This window comes from Apteryx rowi, unplaced genomic scaffold (assembly GCF_003343035.1).
Source record: "Apteryx rowi isolate R43461 unplaced genomic scaffold, aptRow1 scaffold_67, whole genome shotgun sequence".
In the NCBI taxonomy this organism is placed as follows: domain Eukaryota; kingdom Metazoa; phylum Chordata; class Aves; order Apterygiformes; family Apterygidae; genus Apteryx; species Apteryx rowi.
In genome coordinates, this window is record NW_020450949.1 from 2,853,904 (window position 1) to 2,869,784 (window position 15,881).

Consider the following 15,881-nt stretch of genomic DNA (forward strand, 5'->3'; position numbering starts at 1 on the left):
CTTTACAAAACCCATTTTCCAAAAAGTCAAGTGCTATTTCAAGTCTTATGTAACAATGACTCATGTTTAACTGCCTTCTAAAAGTAAGACCAGCACATTTTGCTGCAAAATTCAAACTTGAAGACTTCGAGTCCATCTCATGTAACTGCAACCAAATAAACAGACTTCAGTATGATGTTACATGCTCAATTTAAAGCTTTGGTATATTCCTCTCCTGTTTAAAAACATTAACTGTAACAGACCCATTATGCAAAAGTACTGCATAAATTGATAATGGTCACAATAACAAATATTTTTGTAATATGTTTGGACCCTGGTCTCAACCACAACACATAACAAGATGTATTATTATTCAAGCAGATGTAACAACATGCATAAGTAAAATGGCAAAAAAACCTAGTAATGTCAAGACAAGCCATATGCAGCACCGGTAGAGACAAATAATGTTTTTAGCTTCTAGTTAGAAAAGTGATGATGCAGCAACTGTTGGGATACTGTTTACAGTCTGTGACAAGCATGGGGAAGGGCTAAAATTTAGGAACAGAGATTAAAGTTTAAAGCCTAGAAAAGATACTAGAGTTGCTGCTGGAATATATGAGGGAAAGGATGGAGGGGAAGAGAATAGCATTGGAGAGATTGAGATGGCAAAAAACATGAAAGCAACAAAAGCCCTTTTGCAACCAGTGGTACAAAACACACAAGTGCCTTTGTTCTTAAAAGATTTCTACAACCTAAAAGGAACAAACACTAAGGCTCTCAATGTCAACTCCTTATCAACATGTAAAATGCATTATTTCTTCTGGAAAATTCAAACTCAAGCTTGCTAGCACTTAAGTTGCATCACAAACTTTGTTTTCTCACTTTGTCTCTACTGCTGACAATTCAAAGGCCTGTCCTTCACAGACTTTTTGGAAACTGAAACTAAAATACCAAGCGTTACCAATGTTATGATCCACAACCATACACAGTGTTTATTACTTAGGATGCATGTCTGGAAATCACAAAACAGGACACAATAAGACATCTTAGCTTTATACAGAATGCAAACTTACCATATGCCTTTTGCAGGTCAGTGGAACAAGTATATGACAACGTTTATGGACCAACAATTTGCAGTTGATACACTTGTAGCCTTGCCTTCCCAGACCCCATATCCTTTCACTGCATTGGCCACAGTATGCTCTCTAAAAGCCAGAATGTATATTATTAATTTCAATTACCAGTTTCCTTCTATAGGCTGGCAGTTATCTAGCAGAAAGAACCTATCCTACCCACGTCCTAATAAATATTCAATAATAAAATTGATCGTTGTCTTTTTTTAAGTCAGATTCTTAACGTAGTTGTATTTTTGTTCAACACACTAGATTTTTTTCTTAATTAGATTATATACTACCTTAGATTCAAAACAGTTAAAACTAATATCAAAAGCTCTAATCTTAAAGAATAAATGAGGAAAAAATACTGAAGGTAAAAATTATGCTAATAAGCAATCAAAATGACAAAGGGTGGAGAGGAAAAAAGCTCATATAAGTATGTATCAGTTTAAGTATTCATGAAAATAGTTTTTAGAAACTTTAAAAAAGACTTTTCAACCAATCATATATTATTAACTCCACCCCAGATTCAAAGACTTGTGAGTTTTTGATTGTTATGCACTGAATAAGACTGCACAGACTGAGAAGTCACATGAATAAGCATCTTGCTTTTCCTTTCTTTTCACCACTCTCCCCACACACAAAAAGCATGGATTGAGAAAACAATAACTGCAGAACATTACCAAAATGCAACATTTTATGCAACAGTACTCACTCTGTTAAAACGTTTGGCCTGAAACAAATGCCCATTGACTCGGTACAGCTTCCTCCATCTTCTGGCTCCACGGCGGTAGATTGATTCTAAGAAAGAAATTAAAAAGGTGTAAAGCAGCAGCATGGTAGCACAGCAAAACCAGACACACTATGTCAGGCAAGTTGTGGCTTAAAACRATCTTGTTTTTCTAAATATCAATGCATAGCTAAAGTCCCTGCTGAGTTTTTTTTTCCCCCCCTCCCCCTTTTATAAAGGCAGCCTTAAATGACATATTCTGGAGGATGTGTTTTTACCATTGCCTCTCCCTTTTCTCTGTTCCTGTCTTTCTCACACGATCATAATCTTGTTACAGTTTCTTGGCTGTTTGCTGGTTCAAGCTCAGGTGAGAGAGACAGATAACAGTTAAAGAAACAGCTTCCTCTAGTAAAATTATGATGCTTATCTCACTATGTCAAACTGATGTATAAACATGTAAGGGATGTTAGGTGCTAACAATGTTTAAAACATGCAGTATTAAAGGTGTTACAAATCAAGAGTTACATTATTTGACCTCATTTTTATCTGGTCTAGAAAACACTACCAAAATATTTCCTTGGCTATAGAAATAGTTCAAATGTGTTTCTGCAATTATTTCTAAGACATGACAATAAGAAATCATTTTTAAGCTATTAAGAATAGATTTCAAGAGGCCATACAAGACAGTACCTAGCATCTATTGCAAGTTTACTTTTGTTGCTGCTTTGCACAAAAATATGTACAATCTTTATTTATAAGACTAATTAGAGATTTGATATTCAGTATTAAGTGTTGAAAAATGTGTTATGCAACACTAGTACAGTTCAGAGCTACATGCAGCTGCAAAGGACACAGCCATTCCCTGCCACATAAACAGAATCATGTGCTTTCTATAGCTGGTAATGCTAGTGGGTACTGGGTGAAGTGGAGAGGATGGGGGGGGGGGGAAGAGGGGGATGAACTAAGCAGAAAAGTCAGTGATATTAAAACTTACTGTATACTCCTGACATCAAGAGGCTAAAAAAAACCCAAACACAGAAGAACACACAACCCCCCTCTCCAACCACAAAAATTGCACAAAACACAAAAAAGCAACACTCCCAAAAAAAGCAAAAAACCCCAAACTCATAGATTTAGCATGATTTTAAAAGATAATAGATGTAATTAGAACTAATTATTTAACAGATTCACAGATTTAAATTTCTTTAAAAGTTCCCAAAGTTTACTATGATATTATTTAAAGCTATGAAGCATATTTTAGATGGCARTGAAGTATTTCAACATGAAGCACAGACTACAGACTATTAAAAATAGACCAGATAAGCATGGCATATCCCCTTAAACATTTTCTGGAAAAATATCTTGAAAAGTGTTTTTATTGGTGTTATAATATCCTATTACTTTCAAAAAAAGTGATTTCTTATTTAGATATTATATAAAAGCCATCTTCAGTAGCACAATGAATTAAATTTCCAAGTAAAGTTTTAACTGTATGTCTTTTTAAAAAAAGAAAATTTATACTGTTTATAATGCAACTTAAAACAGGCAACAGCTTGTACAAAATAAATTTTACCTAATGTAGAGAAAAATCAGTAAGTAATGCAATTTCATAGGGAACAGAGAACTAAACAGCATGCGAAGTATAAATAACTCTCTCTGAGAAGATAAAAACAGTAAAATTGACATTTTTGAGCTCTTATTGACACTAACATATTCAGATGCTACATTTGGTACCTAGGCACACTGACTCTGCCAACTGAAACAATTCAGTTTCTCAGTAAGTGAATGAGTTTGTTCAGTCTAAGATGATCCTCACTTCTTCCCTGTCCTCCTAAAAAGGGCTGTCATATTGCTGTAGTTTTCTCTTTAAGCATCACAACTTTTCCATAAGACTCAGTCATAAAGTTGGATAGGTTCTTTTTGTTCATTTTTGACCTAGAGTCCAATATTATGTTGGCTCTTAAGGCTGTCTTCTAATCAAGTCTAATACAAGTGGAACCGATTCCATAACTCAAGATGATATCTAGAGAAATATGCAGTGTTAACTAAATTATCCCAGATAATATAGAAAAGAACATCCTTAATATAAACTCTTTGATAGACTTGATTTATAAACATTGCTATATCATGGCAAGGTGTAAAATTATAATCCCTCAGAAGTTAACACAAAGCAATCTTTAGCATTCATCTTTAATGTTTCTGGCTTTTAAGTATCAAATAACATTAGTTCTAAATATTCACACCTTATCAATAACCATTCCTTTTTCCCCACATTTTTATGGTCAAAACATAATTCAAGAAGTACTTTTTCTTAGTGGAAGTATTACTTTAACCTAAACTTGAGCAAGCCAAAAATCATATGCTACTGACATGCAACGTGCAAACACTGAATGTAATGGGTCTGATTTTAAATATTCTACTTCCGTTCTTCAATAGTAAGGCACRAAAATACTAAAATTTCTGTTACTCCGCAAGCTTCAGGCCCAACTCTAAATATTCACATATAATTTTATTTGCTTGGGCAAACGTTTGCTTTACAAGAGTTTGAAACAGACATGGCACTTTATTAAATGAGGTGTTAACTATTTGGGGGCAGGGGGACCTTCTCAAAGAAGCTGAAAGACTACATGTCACAGAGGTGGCAGACATGCAGCTGCTAGAATAGAGGTGTCTCACTTGGTATGTTTGACTCAAACAGCTCTTCAAAATCTGCTAAATACAAGCTTTCTTTAAAGAAAACAAAAGAATCTACCTTCCTAAGTGCAATGAAAATTTAAATGAGAACTTGGCAGAATTATTTTATTAGGCAGTTCAGGCAGTTAGGCAGTTTTTGCCTAAAAAAGTGCTCAGAAAAATGAACTTCACTGATAACAATCAACAGAAAACTTAATCCTTTAAAAAGCAATCAGTAAGCATTTGTAATTGTCAGATGGACACAGTCCAACAAAACAGAACTAATGAAGAGAAAGTATTTGAAGAGGAGGGAACAGTTTGAAGAAGAGGGAACAGACTGAAAGAATGACTGAAGACTAAAACATAGCAGTGTTACAGATGAGCATGTTTTCCTGTTATCTGATGCTTTAGGCAACCACTAAGACATTAGTGGTTATCACAACTGAAAAAGGAGAGTTACTGAAGTTGTAGCTTACTTCAGATCTTTCCGCAGACTTCCTTTGGAACCACCTTCCTAACCACTTGAGATCTGTTGAGTTCAACAGGAGAAAGGTGTGAAACCCCTCACCTTTTGGTCCAAATAAACAAACTTCCAGTATTTGCTGTCAATCCAAATCTCAAGAAGCATCAAAGCAGCTATGGATTCAGTAAGTTGTGAATCTGGATCATAAAAATACAATATTCGTCCTTACTTATTTCTCTGATTGTTTCCTTAAATCCTCCATTCATAACTGTAGGTTTATCAGGGTTATTTTTTTAGTCAGTTTATCCAAGTCCTTATAGCAAGACACTTGATACACCAAGCAATTGCGTGGGCCACGTATAACAGAAAAAAACCTAACACTAACTCTGCATAAAATAGATGATCACACTTGCAGCTTCACTGCAACCTGGAGGAAGAAAAAGGCATTCATATAACCACAGAGAGTTTTCATACCAGCAAAGAATGAAGTTTCTTTCATTCTCTCTGAGACCTTCCTTCAAGAGACAAACACGTCAAGGAGGACACTGTCCCTGTTATAGGTTGCCAGGAGATAAGCACCACTGTCTAACAACTTATCAATATCAAAAGAGTTTCGTGTGCTACAAACTTTTGGAGCCCTTATCAACTTCACAGGTATTGCAAGTGAAYTCATATTTCTGATATTTTTCTTTCATGCTTTAGTGTGAGTTCAAAAAGAATACTGCAATTTTGAAAAGTGTTAAAAAGCAGTACAAACTTGCATAGACTTGATTCATTATATAGCTTCAAAGCTTGGGGTCAAAACTTTAGCAGATGATTTCTCTTATATACATGAGATTTTTGCAAATGCCATTCCTAACATGATTGTATTTGGTCAAATTAAGATGATCTTTACTTCAAGGACTGTCATATTCCCTTTTTTTCTTTTAAGAGTCTCAACTATTCCATGAGACTCTCAATCATAAAGATGCACAGGGTGAGATCAAAATATTATTTTAATTTATAATGACTTTACACAGCAATATGCAACCCTGTCTATCATCTTATGGGAGTATTTAAGACCTCTGAAATTCTTCATATTACTGCAGCATTAAGAATTTTGACTCATCAATCAATGACTATTTTCAGACAGTTTTAAAAGCTGGACAACTGCTTCCTCCAGTTTTTCCAGCAAGTGCCTTACTAAACAAAGATTCAAATGGTTTGTTGGATCCATTTATAACAATTTGGCTTAGTCATTACACATTATTAAAAAAAGTAGAAAACACTAGTGTGCTACTGGGAATTTAATCTTTATTTCCTACCTTTTCCACCTTCTGGATCCCTAATATTTGGCAAGAGTCAGAAGAACCAGTTCAAGTGCCTGTAGCTTTCTTAACACTGGCACTGCTACATTACTGATCTCAAAAGCTGTTCAACAACTATTCAGAGGACATGCTGGTTTGAAAGTTTTGCTGAAGGCAAGATGTYGGGCTGGCATATTTATAAGATGAAGAAATACAGCAAATTCTGTAGTCCAAACTTTCTAACATGGGACAAAGAAGGATGGATACAAGTTAATGAAAGTACATATTCGAACAGACATTCTTTCAAAGCATCCAAGATCTGTTTTATGCTTTGATGGCATTCAAACTTAATTTACACATCCTTTTTTGAATGAATTAACCATCTCAAGGCAAAACATATTCTATGGGCTGGATGAGGAAATCAAGGGCAAATGACTCTGGCCTTTTATACTTTGGATCTATGAGTTATGACACTGTGTTGAGTGGACCTCAAAAATCAAAGATCAATTCTAACTATATCTTAAATTAAGCAACAAGGCAATATTACCATTTCTGGCAGCCAATGGATATTTTTAAGGGCTATACACAGCCTGACCTACATACTCAATATTACAGGTGTCTAAATACATGCCTAATCCACTAAGAGAAAAAAAATGTAGTATTTGGTTTAGAAAGAGAGACAGTTTTTTCCTGAWAAATAAAAAATTAGTCTATACAACTTCCCAGCTGATTATCCAGCTAATCACTGATTAAGAACTTGCATTCTTGTTTTCCCACCTTAATAGAAAGGAACCTATAAAGCCATTAATGTGATTAGAGTCTGCAGATGCAATAGTTTAATCTGTAGCTCTTAAAGTCTGCATGTACTTGTGCACTGCTTGTTTTTCATCTGGTGTTGCTTTTGTTTTTTCAACATATAAGTTTTGCACTATTACAGGTTTTTATTTAATAGTAAGCATTATAGTAATTACAGAAGTGTTAAAGAAGTGTTCTCATTTTTAGTTTTGGGTAAACTACAGCATCCGTGAATGTAGTAATTACATTAGCATTGAAATTTATTTTCAAAGGCAGATCAAAATCTACAAAATGAAATGTGAACATTTATATCTTTCTTTAGGAATTCTCACACAGTTTGTATTTAGAACCAGTTCCACTGATTCATAATCTCAAAAAAGATCAAAGAGCCAATAAATAGCTAACTTTTCAAAAACTTTGCAGTTTATACTAACAAACTGATGCAATGGTCCACTAATACTGCTATATATATCGAAACATGGGATTTGTTCCCATATTGCATTCTATAATTACATGTGACACTTCAATTAAATCCACGTTTTAAGATTCCTATGTAATATTTGGGGGAAAATAACTAATTGCAAAACTAACAATAAACCAATATGAAATATAAAATTAAAGAATGAGTTAACTGCTGCAAGTGTAATTTAGGATTAAACTAATTGGTGGAAATAACATAATTTGAAGAACCAAGTACTTTGGAGGGAGGTATTACATTGCTACAGTTCCCTTTAGTTCAAAGATGTCATGACATGTTCCAGCCTTCCAAGAAACAAGGGTGATGACCTGAAGACCTTAGGTAGATTATCAGTAAAATGTTTGTGAATGGTGATACTCTAAGACAGCTCTAGCAAAGGATGTAAATGAAAGGTATATCTTGTGAGACAGACACAAATAAAAACAGCATCCTGGAAGAACCAATGGACAATGAAACACTGTTGTTCCAAAGGATGCAGTTTCTCTGGTTACTTCCATTAGCGAATTCTCTAAGAAAATTCAGTGGCTTAGCCTTCAATCATTAAGTATACACAGCAAGATCCTGGGTGATTTGTACTGCTCATGACAAAGTTCATGTTGCTCCATCAGAGCTACCACCTGTAATGTATGTAGGCAGGTTAAAGATAGCCTTGACTGTCCACTTATGCTAGATTCTCACCATCTGACTCTTCTGTGGAGAAATCCTAAACACACCATACGTAGTGTCTGGAAAGTAAAGATCTCTTACAAAGAAATAATTAAGTCCTATAGCTCAGGTTTTTCAAAGCAGTCAAACTAGCACACATACATCAAGGCCTCAAAATGAAAAGTTACCTCTGTGTTTAAAGGTTACTATTAAAGCACTCTTAAGGAACTTGAACAAATAGCTGCTATAGTAACCTGATGTCATGAAAACGTGCAAGATTTAAAACAATTCGCATGCACGCGCGCGCGTGTTCATGCATTTGAACCACAAAATTGCAACTGTTAATAGTTAGAAAATTGAAAATTAATAATGATTCTCTATTTCTAATTTAAAACTATAGCCAAAAAAGTAAAGCAGGATGGTATTAAGCACTCAAAATACCAAATGTAGCAGGTTTTCTTATTGTGCATCACAACTTCGATATCTGATTTTTTTTAAATAATTTCCTTATCATTAAAATAAAATTATGTAATGAATAGTCTTTATTGTTTCTTGACATTTAACTTTTTCAAATGTATGCATTCATATGTATTCTTCAAATAATTAATTATATTTTGTTTTTAAATGGTTGGCATCCATTCATCTAATTATTATAATAGATGCAGATGCAGAGAGAGAAGTATATCCTACTTAAGATTTCCAAGTTGAGGACTCGACACTTGAAAGTTAGGCAGGGAGATTCTCTGTAACCATGACAGTGAGAGACAGATCAGATTTCTACTCTAACTCCACATTTAAAAGTGCTCTAAGAACACGCTACAATGATAGCATATATTCACTACAGAAACTAAGACCACAAGAGCTACTCCAAAGCTTTGATTTGAAGTTTGGGAAGTTTTAGGGGATAATAAACAGGAGAAGAGCAACTGCTTTAGCAAAGAACAGCCATGAGAATAGACAAAATGCACTCATCTGAGGAAGGAAAAGTATAGCTGATACAGAGGATTCCTGAATGAAAATTCATAACACAGTAAAAGTTTTTCTTCTTTACATCCTCTTGTGTACAAGACAATACAAAGATAAAATTAGAAAGAGTGAAGAGTGAAAAAAATCAAATGGAGAAATAATTCAAATTTATGATCAAATATACAGCATTGTACATCCAAAACTTCTGGTATGATGGAATACAAAATTAGTGTTACATACTTCAGAAAAACTAATACTTGTTGACCTGTAAAGCAAATAAAACAGATCAAAGAAGATTTAAAATCTAATTAGGTATTTTCTCTACAACCAATTCTTTTGTAGAAAGTATAAATGTTCTAACATAAAAAAAAATTTATTATTTATATAAATATAAACATTATAAATATAAAAATATCCATTACCCACCAGTCAAAGAGAGCCTGCACACACAAGGTTTTTTTTTTTTTTTTTTTTTTTTTTTTTTTTTTTTTTCTCAATTAATGTTAATCATCAAGGACTTCCTGTTTAAATTGCAAAGAAATGCGTGCTTGCCTCAGTGAGGGCTTTTTTTTTTAAGAATCACAGTGAAGAAAGACTACTAAGTACCAAGTTAAAGCGCATTCCTGCGGATTGGTTATAGTATGCATCTGTTATACAAAGTAATTTAATGGTAAGGATCTGAATGGTTCAAATCATGACTGAACTTAACAGACTGAGCCCCATCTACAACACAGATTTTACACATCTCTAACACACAAAAATCCAGAAGCTTTATTCCTACTATTCTACTCTTACAGCAAATATGCAGTTATTGACGGTGTCCCTAGCCATAGTCCCTAGCATGACTGTACAAGATTTAATCATTCAAATTAGGACTCAAAGAATTGTCCAAAGGAAAGAAATCCCAAAATAACTACTGATTTAGCAGTATCTGAATGAATTTAGGAAAGCCTTCTCAAATTTAAGGCTTTTCACAAGTTTTGCAACTATGTACTTTATTAGCTCTGAAGTAAAGTTATTTGTGACAGTGAAGGGGAAGCCATGTAGGGACAAGTAAACAAAATGGATTTGTTTTCTCTTTTGCAGTAGCATAGCTTTAGCAAGTTTTCTTATTTCCCATTTTAAGAGTGTTGGTATCATTTCTGTCTACGAGCAACTTGCACATTGTCTGAAGGCATCACATAAGCAAAGCTCATGCCTTATTGTTTTCATCTTTCCAAAGACTAAGTACAGCTGCTGATGGCCACAATTCTCTGGAAGGTCCTTACACATATAGTACGAATGACTTCATTTTTACCTTTAATTTTTATCTTTTTGAAAAATGCATATATTTTTTCTTTCACAACTATGAATGAATCATTTCTCCTRCGTCGGTAGTTCTCCATTTAACTCATACTTCATTATTACACTGATTTATTTTCACCAGAAACAAGAGACCATAAATACAAAATGCCAGATAAGAAATGAATATATATTTTTGAGTATGCTATAAGAGTCCTACAGAAGTGGCAAATATAACATTTAGATACGAAAAGACATTTGAAGCCTACCAATTTTAACAACGTAACACATTCTGAAAGTAGAACCTGCTCYTCCTAAATAAATTATCATATGTAGCCCAGATTTAGAAAACGGAAAATACTTAGTTTTAAAACCAGCTTTAACATCACAATGGAAAGAGAACAATGCTCTTCTTTCAAACCATTTAGCATAGCAAAATCTGAACCAGTATCTTTATCTTCTGAATTAGAACATTACTAATGTTAAGTCCATATTAAGCCACCTAATGGAGCAAGTTTCTTGTCCTTAAAAAGAAAGGGGGGGTGGGGCAAAAATCATCACACAAAACATTTTAGCATATTGGCAGACTCTGAAGACAAGTGCACTGGAGTCAAATTGTATCTTCCTTCTTCCGCATCTGAACATGATATAGTTAGACAAACAGTTAGAATTACACAGAAAAAGACAATAGCATAGCTGTAGTTACTACAGGAAAGTCAAACCAACCTTTAGCTCCATTTATTCAGAAGTTTCAAAAAAATTCAATAATACTTTGTGAAATGCTATCTATTCTCCATTATTAAATGCACATCTTGCTGATGTAACTGAAATTATCATACACAAACATTAACGAAAAACTATTCCACTATTTGTAGGATGGCATTTTATCGGAGGGGGAGGAGGGGTGTCAAAGAAACATGTCACAGATTTTTTCCAAAATAGCTCATTCAATTCATTAGACAAAGCACCATACGGAGGCAACTTAATACATTTGTGTTCTAATGCTAGATTATCACTGACATGAGGAATATTAAGTGACTGATAAATTAATGAGCAGCTTGTGTTGGCAAAGTCTGCAAATAAAGGAGCAAGTCACTTCCCTAACAAGTCCAAGCCAGGTTTTTATAGCATACTGTCATGAGGAAACTGTCCAGCAAATACTCAAGTTACTGTAGCTTTAAAAAGAGTAGGAAATCCTTACTAGGACTGCCACTGATTCAATGTTTGGCCTAAGGCAGATGAATTCCTATTCTCTGTCTGTAAAAAGGGAATTAAGTATAAAATGAGAAATAGTGATAATTATAAGATGCCTTTAAATGACAAGTGTTATTCAGTACTATATCAAGAAGATAAAATTCATATTGCAGAATAATATAAAACTACTTTTCAGGACTATCAGTATTAGTATTCATTTTTGTAATCCACATGAAATCAATAATGCTTTATGACTGCCAATTTATCAAACTTTCAGATTTTAAGATTGTTGCATTGTCAAAAAACAACCATTAGAGTTGCATGAGRAAAAGAGCTGTTAGCCCTCTAAAGAGGCAGCACATTTTTTGTGCTATTTATGTTAACAGGGCAATCAAATGTTCACACATAATATGCATGGACCTGCCACATCTTCAAAGTGTTTACACAAAAATTACAATGAGTAAGTAGCAATGGAAATGCTTCTGTTATATAAGACAGCATAACACCTAGAAATAGGGTAAAATGTGTATCCAATACATCTAGGAATGGCCTAGTGAAAGAGATCTTCCCTAAAAACTCCTCAAGGTTAATGGCAAAAATAAAAAACATTTTTAAAGCATTGTCAGCTTCAAAAATCCTAATCAATCCTTCAGCTCTATGAAATAACTAGAGCTGTATTTTGAAACCTATGATCAAAGAAATCAAAGTTAAATGGCAATAAGCACATTTTTTGAAATAAGGAATTCCTGTCAGTATTGTCTGATGTGTGAACGAGACTCTATTCTAGTATGCATTTCACCCCTATATTTCTGATGGGAATAAGTAGTTTTGAATCCATCTGACAGCACATCTCTTGGTATGTGTTTCAAGAATGCTTTAGAATAAAAGGAAGGGGTTCCTTAATTTCTTGTAACAAACAGTCAAAAGAAGTTTTTACAGCCATGATGGATTGCAGCCCGCTAGAAAATGTAATACCATCACAGAAACATGACTGTTCCATTACTGTATTTGTTTAACGGAAAGGGCTACTTTTTTTGTTTATTTTACAGTACCCATTTCATTTAATTAAGGACTTCCAGCTTAGCTGCGTGGAGGCTGAAAGAGATATAATCCCCCTAATTAAACAAAATAATCTTTTTCTGTACTAGATATTGAAGCCAAGTCTTCACTTAGCTGCAAATATTAAGTTTTTGAATATTCCTTTTGTAGGTGACAGAGCTTAGAGGAATCCTCAAACACATTTTGAACACTTAATAAAGATAAGTCTTCATTGGAGAACAAAAAAATCCAATTACAATGCATTTACTGAAATTTATCTACTTCCAAGGTCTTCTAAAGAGAAGTTAAGTTTCAAGCTAAGATTGCAAAGGAAATAAAAATGTTTAAACTGTATTATAAAGCACACTAGATAAAAATCAACCAGCAACACTGGAACAGGTTGGAACAGAAAGTAACACAACCCTGATCAAGTCCACAAAAAAAAAAGCCAACAACCACCAAAAAACACTATACACGCACACGTACATTTACATTTGGAGAAACTCTTGTATGTAGCTGARGTAGTCTGCAATTTTTTTTTTTCTTTTCATCTGTTAAATACCAGTAAGGTCTTTTCCTTCTTTCCATTCAGGAGAGACTGATAATACAACTCCACTGCCTACAGCCTTAACTTCTATGCCTGGTTTTGTCAAAACACATGTCGCTGCTACCGAAATTCCATTAAATAGACAAAACCAGAATTTTATGCTTACCTAATGAAAATACCTTAAATGTTTTGAGTAAGTTTATCAAAATGTGTTATGTAAAACTGAACACTGAATAGAATGGCGTCTACACTAAGCAAACCRAATTGATCATTTCCAATCTTTAAGAAATTTTACAAACTGCTTATCTCTTCTTGTATATTCTTTTCAATTAAATACTTGGAAAGGAAAGAAGCTTTTCTAACAAACCCAACATTTCTTCAATTTTTTCTTAGCCAATCCATTCTTCCCACTTCATTTGCTTATTTAAGATCAACATATTCTGACCAGCTAATCACAATCAACAAAACAGTCTTTGATACACTTTCCAGATTCGATTCAAGTTTCACTTAGAAATTTATCCTATGCATCTTTTCTACTTAACTGATGTCTTGGTCTGCAAGTGGCCTAGCTTGTCTTTTTAAATTGTATTCATACAGCACATTTTCAGTAACATTTCATATGTTGTTTTGTATTTCTATAATCAGTCTAGGTCCTGTTATAATTTATATCAGAAGATATTCATGACAGAAAAGCACATGAAGTGATTCAGCACTTCTGAAATTAAATATATTAAAAGTAATTTTAAACTGATTAGCACTTGGGGAACAACACCACCCTCGACTCCTCTTTCCATTTTCAAGAGGTGTTAAGTTAACTATGATTAAAGGCAGATGAACCTTTATATATAAAAAAGGCACAATTTAAAAAAGCACTAGTGACAAAAAGAACATGGTACCATCTATAACATCAGCAGAAAAGCAACAAGAAAACAAAATTATATCTCAGAGAATAGTAATACTTACCTAGCAATGCCAAAAGTCATTTACAGTGATAGAGTTCAGCAGGGGGTGCTGTTTTTTGGTTGGGGGTGGGGGGGGGTGGTATTCATTGCAATTCAACTAGAATACTGTTTGGATATCCTATTCCCCACTGACTTAGAAGCGATCAGCTAACTGCCACTTCAGGATTGCTGGATGGAAAACCTGTCCTCCATGCATATTAAGTTCTCATGCAAAATCTCTTGGTTGCTCATATTCATGTCCTTCTGTTAAAATGGATCCACACCATTACAAGTTGATATACTAGATTTACTAAGACACTGGCACCCAATAAAAACAGAGCTAACATCTCATTTTCAAAAYGCCTCGGCTGCACTGGTATCATATATATGCCACTTCACACTCAATCACACCTGTTAATGCCTTATGCTCTTTCTTTGTCTCCAAGTTATAAAGCTCATCAAAGTAACTAGAAAATCAAGATTGCTTCATCATTGAAAATACTGGTTGCATTCAACGTACACAATTAAAAAAAAAGTGATCTAAAAACCTTTTTTGAAAATAGACTTTCACTTTCAAACAAAAACTAGTAATACTTTACATTCACAAAAATACAAGAAATGACACATTTTAACAATACATAAGCTTCCCTTAGAAGTTCAATTCACTTGTGATTAACAGATTGATAATAAAAAAAATAAAACTGTGGATGAGACTTCAAAGATGCACCTCAGAGAGTCCCCCCGTGTGGAAGGCAATAACAATGTGTCCTACTGGAAAGACAAGCAAAGTTACCTCAGCTATCAAGAGGCAAAGCCCAAGGAGCTGACTTAATACCTCTTGAACAAAAGAAAATAATCAACTGATACTTCAAGGAAATACCTAAACAGTTAGTAACAAACAGGGAGTTGACAGAATTATTTCGTGAGAACTGTGATGAACATGTCATTTGTATTACTGGAAATGCAACCCTCACACAGTCATGGCATAATGCACAAGATTACTAGGTATGCTTCTGCCAAACAAAAAAAAGATTGTTAGAAAACTCAGAATAAGATACAGCAAAAAACACATTTTTAAACAATCTACATTGCCTTAACATCAAGTTTAAAAGCTACAATTGTTATTGGTCAGACCGCTGAGTGCAATAAAAAGTCCGATGTCCACACTAGTCATCTGCCTGGCTTGCATACATGTTGGGTGATGCAGGGGAACAACTGTAGTTTGAACCTCACAAAACTGAGTATCACTTTCAACAAGTAAAGATTGCACAATTTAACATTGCTACATCACATTCAATGGTTGAACTGTTTCTTTTCATTGAAAACTGCTGTGCACGTAATAGTTTAATACAATTGTGATGTTACTGAGACAGATAAATCTGAGATTAAACTAGGATTAGAGTAGAATTCTCCCAGGCACCTGGTGAAGAAGTTACAGCAAGTAAGTGATTCTCTGGCTTCCAAAAAAAGAATTCTAGAACATCAATTGTGAAATAAATCACAGAATTTGAATACAATTCTTTTTACTTGTAAGACTAAGCATTTATTAACCAATCACTAAAAACCATTAAGAATCTGACTCAATGACTTACAGCCCAGAGTTTACTTGTATATTAATATTCAAAGCAAAAATGTTTCTATCATTGATTTTATCAGTACAGGCTAACCTAAGTACATTTTTTTTGAATTCCTTCATCAGCAGTATGTCCAGTGCTGGAAATTAAATGAAAACAAATACAGCATAACTTCA

The 15,881-nt window shown here is 34.0% G+C and overlaps 1 protein-coding gene across 3 annotated transcripts in view; it reads right to left on the minus strand.

Moving 5' to 3' along the window:
* The window catches only part of PRKCZ (protein kinase C zeta), a 75,636-nt gene that overhangs the window by 36,127 nt on the left and 23,628 nt on the right, over positions 1–15,881 (minus strand). For all 3 annotated transcript variants that reach the window (XM_026085674.1, XM_026085675.1, XM_026085673.1), the window contains exons 6-7: positions 1,810–1,895; positions 1,053–1,184 (exon numbers count right to left, since the gene is read on the minus strand). In XM_026085674.1, the coding sequence (XP_025941459.1) occupies positions 1,053–1,184; positions 1,810–1,895 (218 nt within the window). The remainder of the gene's footprint in view (positions 1–1,052; positions 1,185–1,809; positions 1,896–15,881) is intronic.